This window comes from Jaculus jaculus, chromosome 2 (assembly GCF_020740685.1).
Source record: "Jaculus jaculus isolate mJacJac1 chromosome 2, mJacJac1.mat.Y.cur, whole genome shotgun sequence".
In the NCBI taxonomy this organism is placed as follows: domain Eukaryota; kingdom Metazoa; phylum Chordata; class Mammalia; order Rodentia; family Dipodidae; genus Jaculus; species Jaculus jaculus.
The window spans coordinates 6,651,869-6,670,278 of NC_059103.1; the positions used below are offsets into that span (position 1 = coordinate 6,651,869).

At 55.3% G+C, this 18,410-nt stretch overlaps 1 protein-coding gene across 8 annotated transcripts in view; it reads left to right on the top strand.

The window, feature by feature from the left end:
• The window catches only part of Mad1l1 (mitotic arrest deficient 1 like 1), a 345,185-nt gene that overhangs the window by 258,488 nt on the left and 68,287 nt on the right, over nt 1-18,410 (top strand). For all 8 annotated transcript variants that reach the window (XM_045143912.1, XM_045143914.1, XM_045143911.1 and 5 more), the window contains one exon: nt 10,133-10,340. In XM_045143912.1, the coding sequence (XP_044999847.1) occupies nt 10,133-10,340 (208 nt within the window). The remainder of the gene's footprint in view (nt 1-10,132; nt 10,341-18,410) is intronic.

An 18,410-nucleotide genomic window follows, 5' to 3' on the forward strand; every position in this document is an offset into this window, starting at 1 on the left:
GACTAAGGCAGGAGAATTCAAGTTCAAGGCCATCCTGGGCTACATGGGGAGGCCCTGCTTGAAAAACAAACCGAAAGCACCTTGGTATACCTGTGATCCGACAAATCCACACTGTGGTTGAAGGCCAGAGGCACAAAGGCCAGGACTCAAAGGGCTCCGTGCATAGTGCTCACAGCAGGCAGACCTAGACAGCGACAGCTTAGGCCAGACAGCAGATAAAGACGACGCGCTCCATCCATGCGCGGAATGGTGTCCGCGTGGACGAAATAAGAAAATTCCCCCTGGACTGTCGGCTTCCAAGAGGCAGAGAGCGAGGGACTACTGGCTCCGGGGGGAGGGGCAGCTCGCGTTTCATGAGAACAGACGTTCAGGTGCAGAAGACGTGACTGGAAGGGCGGCGGCTGCGCGGCTGTGAGTGCTTGATACCACTGGACGTGGGCATGAGCAAAATGGGAATTCACGGCAGGTAAGTTTTCCAGTTTTAGAAAATTGTGTTTTGTCTCACAGTGCCTGGAAGGGCTCAAAGACCAGAGCAGGGATCCAGGGGAGGCACTGGGGGCGTCTACTTTCAGGTCCCACCCTCCCCAGTTCTCACTCAGCTCTCCCGGGTCCTAGGCTGGCATTCGTCAGTCCCCCCTGAGTCTCCCAGCCTGAGGCCCTGCGGCCTCCTGCCTGCCCTTTCCAGTATTCGGGCACAGGGCTTGCTGGCTGTGGGCTCTGCAGAGCAAAGCATCCGCTGACCCAGTCTCGCAGGCCCAGTCACGGACCCTGAGGTGCCGAGAAGCAGCCGGGCTGCAGCCCAGCAGGCACAAACACCGACTTACACTTCTTCTCCCCAAACACGGCCGCCCTTTCCTCTCCCCCCCCCCCCCAGCTTCCACTGCCACTTCGCCAGGCTGCCATGGAGACTGGTCCCACATCTGCTGACCCACCTGACTTCCCAAAGTACCCGGTGACCGGACCGTAGTGCCGACCACACAGAGGAGCAGATCGAAGCTGGGAGACAAGGTGCTCTGTTGCCTAACTAGCACAGGCCTGCTAGCGTTTGGGCCGGCAGGATGCCCGCTCCCGGGGTGTCCTGCAGCCCTGTCCTTCCTCCATAGTCCCGTGTGGGTGCCTAGCCCTGGTGCTGTGCCGTGCGTGAAAGAAACACAGCCCATCCCACCAGGCGCCTGGACCCGCTCGCCCCCTCAGGACTACGTGTCCTTTTCCCTCTGCCGGACGTCCAGAGCAGGAGTCATGAAGTGGGCTGTGAGGCTGTGTCAGTGCTGGAAGCCTGGAGTGTGGCCCACGGGGACCCCCAGACCCCTGGAAAACCATGTAGATGTCTCTGCCCTGCCCAGGGACGTAGGTTCCCTGGTGGGCTAGAGATGGTATAGGGAGGAGGCCAAAACCCCTCAGAAGGTGGCCCCCCAGGTTGTCCCCTGTGGGAGGTCCTCTGGGGGCCATCTTTGTGTCGTGGAGCCCTGCAGTCCACCCTGGGGTCTGCACTGCACACTGTTGTTTTCTGATGTCCCTCTTCAGAAGGAGCAGTCCATGGTGTCACAGGGACGGCCCTGCCCTGGAGCTGTTGAGAGCAAGTCAGAGGTGTGGCCAGTCCCACAGGCTGGGCAGGGTCTCACTGTGGCTGTCTGAGGGCATGGGGCGCCGTGGCCTCTGCCTCCCCTCGGCCCGGTCCTGCCTCTGCCCCTAGGCCCAACCACCCAAAGGTGCCTCACCCTGCTGCTGAGCTGTGCGCCTCAGCCGGGAGAGGTATTGATTTAGTTCTGAGCTGGGCGACTTATAAATATGCATAAGGATCGGCAGTTATTTAACTGTGCCTTTTAATTCTCCTCGCGTTGCTGCCTCTTTCCAGCAGGTCTCTTGGTATGCGAGTCAGGCACAAGGTGGCAGGCAGCTCTCCCGCTTGGCTCGCTGCCTGGACCTTCCCAGGGGGCCGCTGGGCCCCGGGGCTTAGGGTTGGGGGTGGCCACCCCCTGGTAGGAACAGGGGAGAGTCCTCTTGGACCTGGTCGTATTGTAGAGACAGCGGAGGGCAGAGAGTCCACTGCAGAGCCACACTGCGAAAGGGGGGCTTGTCCTCCGGTCCTTAGGGAAGGCAAGTCCTCAAAAGCCAAACTCCCCCATTCTCTGAGAGGGCAGCTCAAGCCCGGAGACACAGGAGGCCTATTCAAGGCCACCCACAAGTTAGGGGCAGAAGCACTGGCCAGCCCTGCTCAGCCACAGCCTTGCAGACCTTTCTGTGGATGCAGAAGGCTGCACCTAGTTGTGTGAGCATCTGTGGACTTGAACCAGAGGTGAAGGCCCTTGGAGTGGACAGGTGGTGGGCAGAGCCTCCCGGCTGTCCTGGCCACCCGGCCTTCAAGAAGTCTGGCTTCACATGTTCCTGGGCCCTCTTCACAGGCCTGCCAGTGACCAGTGTCCACAGGCCCTGGGGAGCTGCATGGTGGGTGGACTTGCTGGTGGCTGAAGCATGGCCCCAGAGCCCCCCTGCTCCCCCCGACTGTCAGCCCCCGTGTGGCTGTGGTCATTAGCAGAAAGAGTCAGCTCGCCTTCACTGGCTCGCAAGTGAGATGTTTTTGTTTTGTCTCTAATTGCACCCTCGCATCAAAGGAAGGTTCCAAACTTTTCCTTTTGAGATTCTTGTCAGTGTCTCAACAGTTTTCTCAGCTGTGAATCAAACAAGGCGACAAATTTTAGCAGAAGATTACAGCCATTTTTTCCTTTCTTCCTCAAAGCTGTCATCCCACAGCAGATTTTAGTGAAGTTGCTCGCTCTCTCCCATCTGCTCGTCACGCACGGTGCCAGCCCCCTGGACCGCACTCCTTCATGTTGGCACCTCGTGGGGAGGAGGCAGCACCGGGGTGGCGCCGACGTTTCCTCTGGCCCTCTGACTGGGACTCGGGCTGACGCTCGTCCTCACAAGTTGCCTCTGCTGTTGACGCCCAGAGCACACAGCCCCAGAGCAGGCCTCCTGGAGCGGTGCCTCTGGGCACATTTGGCAGGACAGTGACCTGGCCCCCATGGGGCCTCCTGTCTCTGGTGGTAGCTCTTAGCTGGCCCTTCCGTAGCAGGGGAGTAGGTATACCTGTTGGTGGGTGACCCTGTCGTCTCACTACAGGGGTCTTGATGCCGTACTGGCCTCTTCCATGCTCAACATCTAAAGCCGCCTGCCCCTCAATCTCTGCCATGTGACTGCACTCCCCAGATCTGAAGCCCCTTTGTCTCAGTGCCCAGCTCTGCCACATGACCCGGGCACAAGCTGGGTGCCTAGTAGTAGGGTACGTAGAGTGAATGAGGACACGTGACTGTGGGAACCCAGGTGACAGTCCCCCATTCCTCATGTGACATCCAGAAGCCTGGTCCTTTGCCTCCTGTCCTGTGTTTCTGGAGGAGATTTCTTACATTGGGGTCAACTCTGAGGCAGGCCTGCACCCACCCTTGGACACTCTCAAGGCACTTGGGGCAGAGCCGAAAGCAGAAAAATGAGTAGAAAAACTCAGAGGAGGGAGAGCAGCCAAGGCCAGGGCCCTTTCTCAGGACCTCTCATTCCCTAGTTCATACGTTATCTTGACCGGCTGGTGATCTGTTTTTTTATGCCCACAGAACTCATTCTGGGCTGATAAATGTCATAATTATTGCTCATTCATTCAGCAGACACGAGCTGAGCACTGCTTGCCAGGCACATTGTTGGTACTAGCAGTACGGTGGAGCCAAGACAGACAGCCCAGTCCTTGTGGAGCTGACCTCCAGCAGGGGACAGCTGGTAAAACAAATGTTTAAAATGACATGGTGTGTCACAAGGTGTAGGTCCTGGGGAGAGGGGACAGCAGGGGGGAATGATGAGCTGTCACTGCTCCTGTCAGCTCTTGCCGAAGTGTGTGGTGGGCACTTGTTTGAGAGGGCATTGAGGCATTGTGTCATTTCTCTATTTTATAGGCTGAGATGAAGGCCTGTCCCCTTAGAGCTCCTGGCTGGCGAGAGGGCATCAGGCCGGACAGGCCTGAGTGGGCTGTCTCTGTCTTTTCCCCAGGGCTTCAGTGGTAGCCTGTGTGCCCATAGGGGCTGCAGAGCCACGAAGGGGTGACCTCCTAGCCCAAGCTCCTGTGTTCTGTCCGTCAGTCAACCCAGTAGCCAGCACCAGGTTGCATGGACAGTGACTCGGGAGCCCTGGTGTGCTCGGCCACCGGCCCCTTTAGGCATTGCAGGAGGTGCTGTTAGCAGGCTCATGCCTCAGAGCTCAGGGTAGCAGCGACCGAACCCACACCACCTATCCCATCCCACGTCCTCCCCCACTCCATACTCCTACCTTGTGCCCACCCCATCCCATTAATTACCCAAGGGGAGCATGGGAATGGAAGCTAGTTTCTTCACCATTGATGGGACTTCCCCTGGATGTGTAAGCTTGAAATAAATCCCTCCCTCCCATAAAACTGGGTGGACGTTCATCCCAGTGTTGTGGAGTTGTCTACAACAGGCGCATGTCCCTACCTGGGTCACATAGCACCCCAGGCCCCTCCACTGTGTCTAGAGGACTCTGCTGTGACTGGGAACCAGGTACAGAGAGTGCAGCCAGTCTAGGAAGAGTTAACACGTACATCCGCAGATTACTCCGGTGTCCCTTGTTCCTCCATCTTCTGTGTTCCCTGGAGCTGTCATCACACGGCACGACTGCAGGAGCTGTTCACTGTAGGTACCCAGGGCCCCGGCGGCAAGGCCATTGGTGGTCACTCTGGCCTGAGCCACAGACACCAGTGGGATGTGCGTGACACCAGTCCTCCCACCCACGGCGAAGGCCGGGTGCCGGGCTCTGACCCGGCACGACCAGCGTCGGTCCCAGCCAGCTCTTCCGTCACGCCGCCGTGACTGCGCAGAAGGCGAGGGTCGAGTTCGGGTGCTGCACTGCACAACCAGGCCCTGGTTATGGTGCTGCATTCGGTCTTCCTGTGGGGTGGGCCAGAGACCAGGCCCAGAGGCTAGCCGTGACAGCCGGAAGCTACTGCAGCTTTTTGTCCCCAGACCTTGTCAGCACGGTCACCAATCACACATGGGTGCACCTCATCTACATCTCAGGGCACCTGGGTCAGCCCTGCCAGGGCCTTTGCCCACACATTCCAACACCTATCCTCCTGTCTCCACCTCCCCGGTGCAATGCTGGGATGACAAGCGTGTGTGCCGTGCCTGGTTTTTATAGGGATGCTGAAACTCTGAACTGAGCTCCTTACACTCGTTAGGCAAATGTTCTGCCCACTGAGCCATCTCCACGGCCCCAGTTCCTAAAGTTCTTACGACTTTCTGGTTTGTCTCTCATTCTTATTTGGTTTACTTGAGTCCTACTGCTTCCCACTTCTATTTCCTACCTGATACACACAGGTATTTCCTGTGACCTGGGTCTCCTCATAGAAGCTAGTCCCCGAAGGCCATCCATCATTCGAGCCATGGTCTCAGTGGAAGCTGGTGGGTCTTGTCTCTGTAACCTGAGTGCCCGGTGTTCCCATAGCAACACTCCATCCCAGGGTCTGGACATCAAGGGCATCACTACATGCTTCCCACCCTTACTCAGGCCTTCCATACCTGCCTGTGGGAGGACAGTGAGACCCCAGAGGGGCAGTTCTGCCCAGAGTTTCAAAGGTGGTCTCCAGGATAGTCCCTGTGCCTCTCTGCCTTATGCTGATCAGTGCCTGTTCTCAGGGTCAGCCGTGAGTCTGAAGAAGAGTGGGAAGGACAGGCTAGTGGCCCCAGTAAGGCCAGCACGGTCAAGTTTCAGGTTCCAAGAACTTTCGATGTCTGTCCTAGGGACAGGAGCATCTCTTAGGAAAGGGCCTACCATCTTACTTGGCTTGAGATCTACCAACCCTGGCTTGCCAGCCTGAAGAGCACATAGAATTAGGGTTACTTCAATAGAAAAAAAGGGGGTCTGCGTAGCATGAAGGTCACGTGATGTTCTGATTGGTTTGGCCCAGCTGTTCCATCCGCTAACACCACACTGCTCTACTCTGGTCTCCTCTGATGTTGTTCATCCGCTCACACCACACTGGTCCACACTCGTCTCCTCTGATGTTGTTCATCCGCTCACACCACACTGGTCCACACTCGTCTCCTCTGATGGTGTTCATCCGCTCACACCACACTGGTCCACGCTGGTCTCCTCTGATGTTGTTCATGCGCTCACACCACACTGGTCCACACTCGTCTCCTCTGATGTTGTTCATCCCCTCACACCACACTGGTCCACACTCGTCTCCTCTGATGTTGTTCATCCGCTCACACCACACTGGTCCACGCTGGTCTCCTCTGATGTTGTTCATGCGCTCACACCACACTGCTCCACACTGGTCTCCTCTGATGTTGTTCATGCATTCACACCACACTGCTCCACGCTGGTCTCCTCTGATGTTGTTCATGCGTTCACACCACACTGCTCCACGCTGGTCTCCTCTGATGTTGTTCATGCGTTCACACCACACTGGTCCATGCTGGTCTCCTCTGTTGTTCATGCGCTCACACCACACTGCTCCACGCTGGTCTCCTCTGATGTTGTTCATGCGTTCACACCACACTGCTCCACGCTGGTCTCCTCTGATGTTGTTCATGCGTTCACACCACACTGCTCCACGCTGGTCTCCTCTGATGTTGTTCATGCGCTCACACCACACTGCTCCACGCTGGTCTCCTCTGATGTTGTTCATGCGCTCACACCACACTGCTCCACGCTGGTCTCCTCTGATGTTGTTCATCCGCTCACACCACACTGCTCCACGCTGGTCTCCTCTGATGTTGTTCATGCGTTCACACCACACTGCTCCACGCTGGTCTCCTCTGATGTTGTTCATGCGTTCACACCACACTGCTCCACGCTGGTCTCCTCTGATGTTGTTCATGCGCTCACACCACACTGCTCCACGCTGGTCTCCTCTGATGTTGTTCATCCGCTCACACCACACTGCTCCACGCTGGTCTCCTCTGATGTTGTTCATGCGCTCACACCACACTGCTCCACGCTGGTCTCCTCTGATGTTGTTCATCCGCTCACACCACACTGGTCCACGCTGGTCTCCTCTGATGTTGTTCATGCATTCACACCACACTGCTCCACGCTGGTCTCCTCTGATGTTGTTCATGCGTTCACACCACACTGCTCCACGCTGGTCTCCTCTGATGTTGTTCATGCGCTCACACCACACTGGTCCACGCTGGTCTCCTCTGATGTTGTTCATGCGTTCACACCACACTGCTCCACGCTGGTCTCCTCTGTTGTTGTTCATGCGCTCACACCACACTGCTCCACGCTGGTCTCCTCTGATGTTGTTCATGCGTTCACACCACACTGCTCCACGCTGGTCTCCTCTGTTGTTGTTCATGCGCTCACACCACACTGCTCCACGCTGGTCTCCTCTGATGTTGTTCATCCGCTCACACCACACTGGTCCATGCTGGTCTTCTCTGTTGTTGTTCATCCGCTCACACCACACTGCTCCACGCTGGTCTCCTCTGATGTTGTTCATGCGCTCACACCACACTGGTCCACACTGGTCTCCTCTGTTGTTGTTCATCTGCTCCCACCACACTGGTCCATGCTGGTCTCCTCTGTTGTCTGTGGTGGCTTTCTCCCTAAGCCAGAGTGGGGCAGTTTGGCACCAAAGCCAGGTAGCCCCTTGGCAGCAATGCTCCTCAGGCTCAGCCCAGAGAGGTAGTAGAGGTGCCTACAGCCATGTAGCCGTCCCAGTGGTTGTGTATGGATGATAGAGTCATGCACTTGGTTGTCCCCTTTGACTGTTGCAGTTGCATGGAATAACAGTCCCTTTCAACCCTGAGAGCTGGAGTCAAGTGGAGTTCCCTGAGCCTCTTTATCCCTCGGCTCTACAAGGTTCTCAGGAAATCCTGAAGAGCCTGCCAGGCCTCTCCTGCCTGCCCATGGTTTCTTCCTCTTCTCTCCCTGCCACCCTGGCCTGTGGCCTCCCTCCCATGCACTTGAGGAGGACACGGTCATGAGGTGGCCTAAGAGCCATATTTGACACCCCAGCTGCTCCCTGTGTGTGGCTTGGTGTTGCAGTTATCTCCACACTGCTGAAACACACACCTGACCAAAAGCAGCTGATAGGAGTAAAGTTTTTATTGGCTTCCAGTGTTGAGGGGAAACTATGCTGGCTATAAAATGATGGTAAAGCAGAGGCTGGACATCTCCTTGCCATAGCAGGTGGAAAATAGCAGCAGGAAAGCAAGTGAAGTTCTGACAAGGGGAACTGGCTACAACACCCCCAAACCCACCCCCAACTACACACATCCTCCAGCAGGGTTCTACCTTCCAAATTGCCACAAGCTGGAGACGAGCTTTCTGAGCATATGAGTCTATGGGGCACATGTGATTCAGAGCGCCACAGTTGAGCATGGGTGTGATGCCTTCCACTCTGCCTGCCGCCTCTCCCCAGGGGACTTCCAGTCATCAGTTTGCTGTGCAAAATGGCATTAGAATGCTTTACTTCCAGAGGGTGATGCCTGAGGTGGGTGGCTTAAGCAGGCCTCTCCTAGCCAACCCCCCCAGTTCTGGAGGAGCATGTTGGGGGCTAGCCCAGGGCTGAGGGATTTTTCTCAGCGAAGGGGGATGGCCGTGGCTTGGGGTGGGCTGCACTGCCTTTGGGGATGTGGAAGGACAATGGTCTGTGGCACCTTTACTCCTGGGATGCAAGACTGCTCTAGCCCAGAACTCCCTGCTGAACTGTCTCCCAACCTCTCTCCCCATCATTTTTAGTGGTCTGAAGGTGGACTCTGTAGGAGGTGTCATGGTGGGCAGAGGGGTGGCCTGAATAGAAAGAAGCCCCTTGTGTGGGGGTGGGAAGGAGACTGACATCCGTCTCTGAAGGCCTTCAAAGGTCGGGCTCCCAAGCCCAGGAGGACGCAGCCTGTCAAGTATGTGGGTTCTCTGCCACCAGAGCCCCAGGAGATTTTAGGGCCTCTCTTCCTTGCCCTGTAGCAGCTCTAGGGCATGGCTGTGATTTCCACAGTCACCTCACACCACACAAGTCCGTCCTGGGCTCAGCAGCGGCAGCAGGCGGTCTCCTGGGCTTCTGCCGCTCAGGAGGCGTGTGGGTCCCCTCAAAGGCCCGGCCGTGCACTGAGCCCCGCTCCCCACACTGCCAGCTGTGCGCCGCTCTGCCCGAAAGCACTGCCCTCCTACCTGCAGTGCCTGCCGGGGCTGCGGCCACCGCGCCGGGGGCTCCTGTGGCTACCCTCTTGGTGCTTAGCAGAGTGGGTTCCTCCGACTGTGAAGTGTCTGTGTACGTCTTTTGTCTGTTTCTCGTTTATTGAGTTTCTCATACCTTCTAGGTGGGAACTGGTCAGGTGGGTGCTTTAGAGAATTAACTCCACTTTTCTGCTGGCCTCCCGCTGGTGAGCCCAGGGTGAAGGTGTTTTTTGTCTGTCTCTCTCTCTCTCTCTGTGTGTGTGTGTGTGTGTGTGTGTGTGTGTGTGTGTGTGTGTGTGTGTTACTAAAGGTGGAACCTGGGGCTTTCTTTAAGGTAGGCAGCCATTCTACCTGTAAGCCACAGCCAGCCCCTCACTGGCAGTTTCTAGGCCAGCGCTGCACCACTGAGCTACATTCTCCAGCCCTCTTTTTTTTAGTACATTTTTATTTGAGACAGGGTTTCTCTACGTTGCCTAGGTTAACCTTGAACTCACTTAGTCTGTAGCCTTGTACTTGTGACACCTCTTGCCCCAGCCTCCCAAGTAGCTGATGGCAGACCTTAGTCAGTAGGCTCTGCAAGAATTTTATTTTAGCACAGATGTTTGGGGGCGCTACATGGGATCTGCGTGCATAGAGTCACCCTGTGATGCCCCCAAGATGCGGCCACTACTTTGCTGGTTTTCTGCCACGAATTCAATCACCTGTCTTAAGCAGGCAGCAGTGGCCCCTGTTACCGGTCAGAGGTCAGAACCCGGGCTGGTGGAGGGCTTGCCTGTGCACTGAGGGGCGCAGGGCCACTGAGACTGTGGCCGGCACTGTGCCTGGCTGCGCTCCACCAAGCCCCCTCCATCCAGCGCCCTGTGCTCCAACACCTCCCTTCTCCTCTCTCCACCCCGAAGCCTTCCAGGGCTGCTGCACACGTGGTTGATACTGTGCTGTGCTTGGTCCCCAGGGCGACTATGACCAGAGTCGAACCAAAGTGCTGCACATGAGCATGAACCCTGCCGGTGTGGCCCGGCAGCGCCTGCGCGAAGACCACAGCCGGCTACAGGAGGAGTGCGAGCGGCTGAGGGGGCTCGTCCATGCCCTGGAGAGGGGGGGACCCGTCCCTGCCGACCTGGAGGCCGCTGCCAGCCTTCCCTCGTCAAAGGAGGTGACGGGTAGGTCTGCTCGCCTGGAGAGTCCAGCGAGGGGGGGCAGCCGGGCTGCGTGGGCAGTCAGACAGAGCACACTGAACCCTGTGGCCAGCAGAGGAACGCTGCTTCCCCGAGATGGCTTGGACAGGGTCAGTCATCCCAGGTTGTAAGCGGCTAAGATCTTCTGAGACCCCCTAAAACAAATTAATACCATTTATCAGTTTATACATGCCCCATTAATCATGAGTAAATCCCATCCTCTGAGAAAACAGGACCATCGCTCACTGGCCTAGCACACCTCACAGAGCCCAGGGCTGGGGGGCCGGGCCCGCAGCGCAGGGTGGTGCGATGCCAATACACTCAGCGCCCGCTGCTGCCCTGCTTTAGCCTGAGGATGAGGCTAACCGTCGGAATGTGCACTTGCCACGCATGTGCCCCTGAAGCCTGTCGTGCCCAGGAGAAGCAGACCTGTCTGCCAGGAGAAGGGGCTCCAGGGCGTGGGAGGAAGATGCCTCGTGGGTTCTTCCATAGCAGCCCTGGCATGTCCTGAGCTCTGGCACCCTCAGACTGCATGTATCGCCTCACCCTCGGGGGCTGTACGCTGCTGTCATCTTAGCCGTAGCATTTGTCTGCTTTTTGTCCTGTGAAGGCTCTCGGCATCTCCCCGTAACAGTCCTTGAGCTGGGGAGGGGCACTGTCACCATAGGGCTAGACTGAGACCCTACCTCGAACAAACAGAACCCACCAACTGTGGAGCTGGGAAGACACATCTGTGGGTAGAGCCGTTGTCACAGAAGCATGAGGACCTGAGTTTGGAGCCTAGCTCCCACGTATAAAAAATAAGCCAGGCTTGGTGCTGTGTGCCTATAACCGCAGCACAGGGGAGGTGGAGACAGAAGGACCCCTGGTGCTTACTGGCTAGCTAGTCTAGCCAAGTCAATGAGCAGGACCAGCCAGAGACCCAGTCTCAAAAAATGGACTCTGCATGGTAGTGCGCCTTTCATCCCAACCCTCGGGAGGCAGAGGTAGGAAGAAAAGGGCACTCTTAGTCTACATAGTGAATTCAGGTCATCCTGGGCTAGAGTGAGACCCTTCCTTGAAAAACCAAAAAACAAAACAAAAAGATGGAGGATTGAAGAGATGACTTAGCATCAGCTAAAGGCACTTGCTTGCAATACACCTGACTGAGGTTCAGTTCCCCAGTACTCACACAAAGCCAGGTGCACAAAGGAACGAATGCATCTGGAATTCATTTGCAAAGGCAAGAGGCCCTGGTGTGCTCGCTCTCTCTCTCCGCCTCCATCTCTCTCTCTTTCTCTCTCCATCTCCATCTTTCTCTCTGCTCTTCATAATTTAATTTTATATATTTATTTGTTTGCTTGTTTTTGTTTTTTTGAAGTAGGGTCTCACTCTAGTCCAGGCTGACCTGGAATTCTCTATGTAGTCCCAGGGTGGCCTCGAACTCAAGTGGCCACCCACCAGATAGAGGGGAAAGGGAGAGTTAGTTGGGTCATCAGGGGGACACCAGGGCAACCGAGCCATCACCACAGATGGGCAGGAGGAGAAAACCGAGGGGACGTGATGGGTGATTTGAGCCAGGTTCTCTCCCAGGATTGTTCAGAGATTCCCAACAGAACTGAAGTGGGCGGGTCTCGGGAGTACCGTGTTTGTGGCCTGGGCCTTTCTCTTCACTGACCAGTTTCTGCACGTGCATGAGGGCACAGACACCAAGGTGACTCCTGCCCTCCAGGCTCCTGGTCAGCTGCGCCGAGGGTCAGGCAGGAACGTCCATGAGTGGTTTTCTTGGCTTCTATTAGCAGGAAGCTAAACCCAGCCCCCTGCTTCCCACCCCAGTCCTTAGCTCCTTTTTTTGCCGTTGGGAAGAGTTTTGCTATGTAGCGTAGCTGGTCTTGAACTAACCAGCCTCCGACCTCGGCCTCGTGGGTACTGGAATTACAAGCGTGCACCATCATGCCTGGCTACAGTCCACTTTGAGCCCTTGTTGCCCCGCGTCAGTGAAGGGCTGCTGCCGTTCCAGCCGACTCCATCTCTTCCCACTCCAGCAGCCCTGCCTCTGGAGCCACCTTAGCTGAGGTAGCATGGGAGGGCCAGAGACGCCGCAGTGCTCTCTCAGACCTGGGACCCAGTCTCCGCCTCTGTGCCTCCTAGGGAAGGGCCACCACCTCCCTGGCCTCAGTCTGCTCACAGGGAGTACAGAGATGGGTGGGAGTAGCTTGACTGAGGTACAAGGACTTTGTGAGAAGTGTCCTCACACAGCTGCTCACTGTGTCCTGTGGCCAGCTCTGTGGCAGTGGCAGCGGCTGTGAGCCCCTCGACCCCACTGTTGCAGGGGCTCCGTGGTGCTGGCTGAACAGAAAGGTGTCTGGGGTGGCGCCCAGAACAGCAGCCAGGTGTTACTGCTGGGTGTGGGATTCCAGACCAGTGGTTTTTCCCCTCAGCTCTTTAGTAATCAGCCCTGTTGTCTGGGTTTGGTGATACATACCTGTAATACCAGCTGCTCTGGAAACTGAGGAGGGTCTCAAGTTCAAGGCCATCCTGGGATACCTCGTGAGATCTTGTCTCCAAACAAATAGTAAAAAGAGGAATAAGGGCGTGGTTCAGCATTGGAGCACCTGCCTAGCACCCCCCAGTGGGGGCTGGGCCCAGGGCTCAGTGGTAGAGTGCTTTGGTGGCGCTGTGTTCCAGCCCCAGTGTGGGAAAGCCGCCCTTTGGTTCCTGCTGCAAAGTCTCCAGTCACGCAGGCCGGGACCGTCGGACACGGAATGGGTAGTGACAGCCGTAGGTCAGAAGTCCAGGTGACAAGTCGTGCCCTGCAAAGCTGACTCAGGTACATCCGAGTAACGATGCGATCGATGGGCGTGTGACATGAAGGAGCCCAGATGGGGTGTGATGTCCTTGCAGTGTGGCCTTGTGGAGGACTCTGGAAGGGAGGGGCTTTCCAGCCCTGGCCTCCCGGGGTCCTACAGACTTCACCTGATGAGATGCCGGTGTGAGCTCCCCGCACGAGCTCCGTCCCGGCTGCCGTGGGCCTCAGCAGGTCTGTTTTCCTGGCATTTCATGAGCTGCTTAACTTGGGGTTGCGTTCCCGACCTGCGGACACTGTTAGGAGACCCAAGTTCTTTTCAGCTCCATGCAAAATGCAGCAGGCCAGACCGCCAACCAGAACTCCCCTGGTGGGTCAGCCCAGAGCTTGCTCAGGTCTGCCGTCTCCTAATGCTGTACTCTTGGCAGGCCACTCTGCCCTGGACAGAAGTCTGTCTACACACCTGCTGTAGAGTCCCTCTCCCAGGGCCCCTTAGAAGCCCTCAGTTCCCCCCTCAGTGAGTTCCCTTCACAGGAGCCCACAGGTGGCATGCTCTCACAGCTGCAGCGATGCCCATGCCAGGGCAAGAGGAAGTGCACCCACGGTGTGCCAGAGACATCCTTGTTGCAGAGCCTCGGGCTCGTTCCACCCTCTTGTCGGCATGGTGGGAGACAGGAGGAGTGAGTTCACTCATCTGCAGGCTGTCCTTGTCACCACAGGTCCTCGCTCTCAGCAGGCTCCTCATGCCTGAGGCTGAACCACCTTAGAGTCAGACAGCAGCTGTGGGATTCAGCGCATGGCCACGGGACTCCCATGGCACGAGGTGCGTTGCTGGAAGCGTCTGGTCCCAGGAATCAGACTCACAACCAAAAAGCTTCCGAGGAAGGACTGTCCCAGGCAGGATGGCTCAACAGTGAAGCCCCAGCCAGCACTCAGTTGAAAATTAGCACTCCCCGACCCCAGCTTGGAGAGGGGCCATAGCCCTGCCGTCGAGCAAGCCCGTGCTCTTAGGACCCCATTCTTCCACTCAGCAAGGACCACAAGCCACAGGTTGAATGTTTAGCATCAGCCAGTGTAATCTAAGGACAATCACATAGCTATCTTTGTTTTCAAAATCATTTTTATTTCTGTGTGTACAAACAGAGACAGAAAATACAGTACCCCAGGGCCTGTTGCCACTACAAATGCACTCAGGTGCATGGACCACACTATGCATCCAGCTTTCATGAATACTGGGGAGTTGAACCCCATCCTGCCTGCTTTGCAGCAAATGCCTTTAACCACTGCCCCACTGCCCCAGTTTTCTTTACACTCATACAGTTTAGTCAAGTGTTTTTGAACTGTTTATGACAAAAATTCTCATCACCATTGGAAAACGCTGGCCTTCCTCTACCACAGTTGAGCAGCCCACGGCTGCCCAGGAGGCTGGACAGACACAGGTGTTTCTTCCAGATCGGACATGACTGTGATGACCCACGCGAGCCCTGCCTGAGGTGGGAACCACTAACACTCCCGCATGGGCTAGTAGTGGGAAAGTGTGACGTGAGGCACCCTGGCTCAGGAGACCTTCACCCCACTATGTCTAAAGGAGGGTGAGACCTCCCACACCCCAGCCCTGTGAGCATGAGGCACCTGTGCTCCTAAGGAGCCCGGTAACCTCACTGGCTGGACTTGATGGAGTCTTCCTTTGGCTGTCAGTGCTCTTGCTACCTGGGGTGAGCAGACATTTTCTTTCTTTCTTTTTTTTTTTTTTAATGGAGGAAGGGACATTTATTGAAGCTTACAGATCCAGGGGAAGTTCCATAATGGCAGAAGAAGCTGGCCTGCCTTCACAGGCCCAAACAGAGATAGAGAAGCACAAGCCAAAAGCCAAAAAGCCACACAGCACACTTCAGGAACTCCAGGTGTCACGAGGCACTTTGCACATCTCTAGATTGGAATTTCAAACCCTCCACCACACCTTAAGATCCACAGTGACACCTCCTCCAGCCAGGTGGCTGCAGACCTAAACTACAAGCTGGTAACACACTGAACATTTGGGGGGCGGTATCTATTCAAACTACCGCAATGGCCACCCCAGTTGCCACATAGGTCCTGGGATGAGCAGTCTCTCAGGCCTCCTCAGAGCAGACACTTCTCTATGACTTCCCAGGAAAGGCATGAACACTCCCCCAGCCAGAAGCCAGGCAGAGCCACTCTCCACTACCCCTGCGCACTTGCCAGCCCTCGGCCGCAAGGAAGAGAAGAGAAGGCAGCCCGGGTAGAAAGGAGGCACGTGGGCCTGTTTGCAGGTGGCATGGCCATCTGTGTGACATCACAAGCCCTAGGTCTCATGCAGAGAGGCTGGTCATCAGCCCTGTGGCTGTGCCTGGCGCGCTCCGTTAACTGCGTGCGTGTACACTATCAAATGCAGCCATGCACACTCATGAGCCCTGTGGCCGTGCTAGGCGCACTCCGTAATTGTGCATGCGTGTACACTTAAATATGGCCATGCACACTTTTGAACCCTGTGGCTGTGCTGGGCATACTTGGTAATTGTGCTTGTTGTGTACATTAGTAAATGCAGCTGTGCACACTCAGAAACCCGAAGGAAGCACACCACCGTTTCAGTTCACTCCCCCCAAATGGACTCAATCTATAGGTGCAAATCTAACTGAGCTGGGCAAGCCACGGCAGGAGAATGAGGTGTGAGTGGATGGAGAGCCACCGGACCCATGGGTGAGACGCAGGGCAGCAAGGACACTCTGGCCCGGGTGAGCTGAGCTGCGGGAATGGCACGGCTAGAAGCAGGGCTTGGCCCGGGCCACAGCACATGCCTGGCTGGGTACCCTCAGCCGGCCTCGCCTCCCCACCTTCAGAGCTAGCAGCCGGCTGTCCTCATACTCCCTGGGTTCTCGGAAGACGGGGCTGGACCTGGGTTCCTCATCCTTCCCAGGACTGGACTCTGTGTTTCTGTGGCAGCATCACCCAGTGTGAGGTGGACCCTGCTACCCAGTGGGCAGACTCTCCAGGTGCTATGGCTCCCCAGGGAGCCTGAGCCTGTGATACTCCAGAAAGGACAAAGTGCAAGTTCAGGAGACAGACCAACCTGTCACCCTCAAATCACCACAGAGCCCGGGGTGGAGCATGGCGTCAGGGTGATGAGGATTTTGGCTAGACCATCATGCCCACATCATGCAAGGCTCCATGTCACTCCCCTGCACAAATTTTCAAAACTCCAAATAACGTGACATCTCATTTGAATGTGTGAGGTTTTTATCTTTATTTATTTGTAAAAGAGAGAAAGAGAGAGAAAATGGACATGCCAGGGCTCCAGCCACTGCAAACAGACTCCAGATACATGCAGCACCTTGTGCATCTAGGTTTACATGGGTCCTGTGGAATCGAACACAGTCCTTGGGCTTCACAAGCAAGTGTTTGAACCACTGACCCATCTCTCCAGCCAAGATGTTTTTCAATTTTGGGATGTGTGTGTGTGTGTATACATACATGTAGAGGCCAGGGGAGAATGTCAGGCATGCTATGTGATTATAAGCTCCTACGTAACTTCCTTAAGTCTCTCTGTGTACCCGAAGCTGCAGTTTTCAGTCACTGGCTGACCAGTGAGCCTCAGCCTGTCCTGTCTCTGCCCAGCCTCCGTAGTCTGGGGTAACAGGCATGCATGGCCATGCCTGGCTTTTCTGTCTGCGCTGGGGATGAAACTCGGACTTTCTTAGGCTTTTTCAGGCCCTCATGTTTGTATATCAGATATTCTTACCCGTGGCACAATCTCCCCAACCTCAGGTGTGTGTTTCTTTAATCAAACAGAAACGTGTCAGAATTATCTCATAACTTGATCATACTGTTTGTGGAAGGGCTTAACTTCTAGGGATGTTTTTTAAGTGATGATTTCATATAGAAAGGTTAGGTTTCTTTTGAGGCTCATTAATTTTAAGCTTACAAAAATCTGTGTGTGTGTGTGTGTGCGTGTGTGTCTAGGGATTGAGCCCAAGTCCTCATCCATGTCAGATATTCTACCACTCAGCCACGCCCCAGGATTTCCTCAAGTTCTCACCAATTGCCTAGACTAGCCTTGAACCTGTGCTTCTCCTTGGGCTCGCGGGTCCCTGGAACCACAGGCCCCTGTGAGCCGGCCCAGCAGGGCTCCTTGGTGATTTAACGAACACTTGTTTCTTTCTGGCTGTGTGGCTGGCTCCTTCTGTCCTTCTACTTCCGTGTGTGGCTCAGGGCTGGATTCTAAATCGATCTTTCTCCAGACCACTGAAAAGCTGCCCTGATGGCACATGTGAGATGGTGCTTCTGTCCCTGGAGACTTGTGTGTCACGCGTATTCACTTTTTATTTATAATAATTATGCATAGCACTGAATATGTTTATATGGCAGGGGAGGATAATAACTCTCAGCTAATTTTTAAAAGTTTTTTATTAGCATATAGTAATTATATGTAATACTGGGTTTTCATTATGACATTTTCATACATGTATTTAATGTGCTGTGGTTATATTCACATCCCCATTACTCTCTTGTCTCTCTCCCACGGCTGCCAGTCCCTTTCCTCTGTCCAAATAGTCCCTGTTCTACATTTATTTCTTCAACACAATAAGACCTATTTTCAGATTTTCATTTCATTTATGTGTTTTCAGTAATTTTGGCTTTATAGCTAAGTGTGTGTGTGTGTGTGTGTGTGTGTGTGTGTGTGTGTGCGCGCGCATGTGTGTGTGTAAATAGATAAATGTGATTTCACTCTTTATCCTAGGCTGTTCTTGAATTGGGATCCTTTATTCTAAGCCTCCCGATGCCAGAACGACAGGGATACACCACCATACCCAACACGGTAATCGTGGCCTTTAAAATAGGCTTTATTACCTGTATGAAGCAGGCACTTCTTTCTTCCATTATTATTCAAAAGCAATCTTGGAGTGACTGGTGGAGTTCATGAACTGCCACGGAGCTCGTACTTTCCAGTGACGTCTCCCCAAGGTTAAGCAAGGGCCTGAAGCCTGGTGGCATCTGTGTCGACGCAGAAACAGGGCGTGTTGGGCCTGTGGGTGGAGGCTTCTGGGCCTCGGCTTGCCTGGCAGCGCCTTCTGAGTCAGTCTGGGGTGGACCCCTCGTGTGGGCATCTGCTCGGGCAGGAGCACACTTACCTGGCCCCCTTGTGTGCGCAGTCCCTGCAGCGCCGCCCTCTCTGCCCACCTCTGTGCCCCTCTGAGGCTCCTTTACGTGCCTCCTAAGTGCCCTGTGCTGCTTCCAGCTCCAGAGTTGAGGTC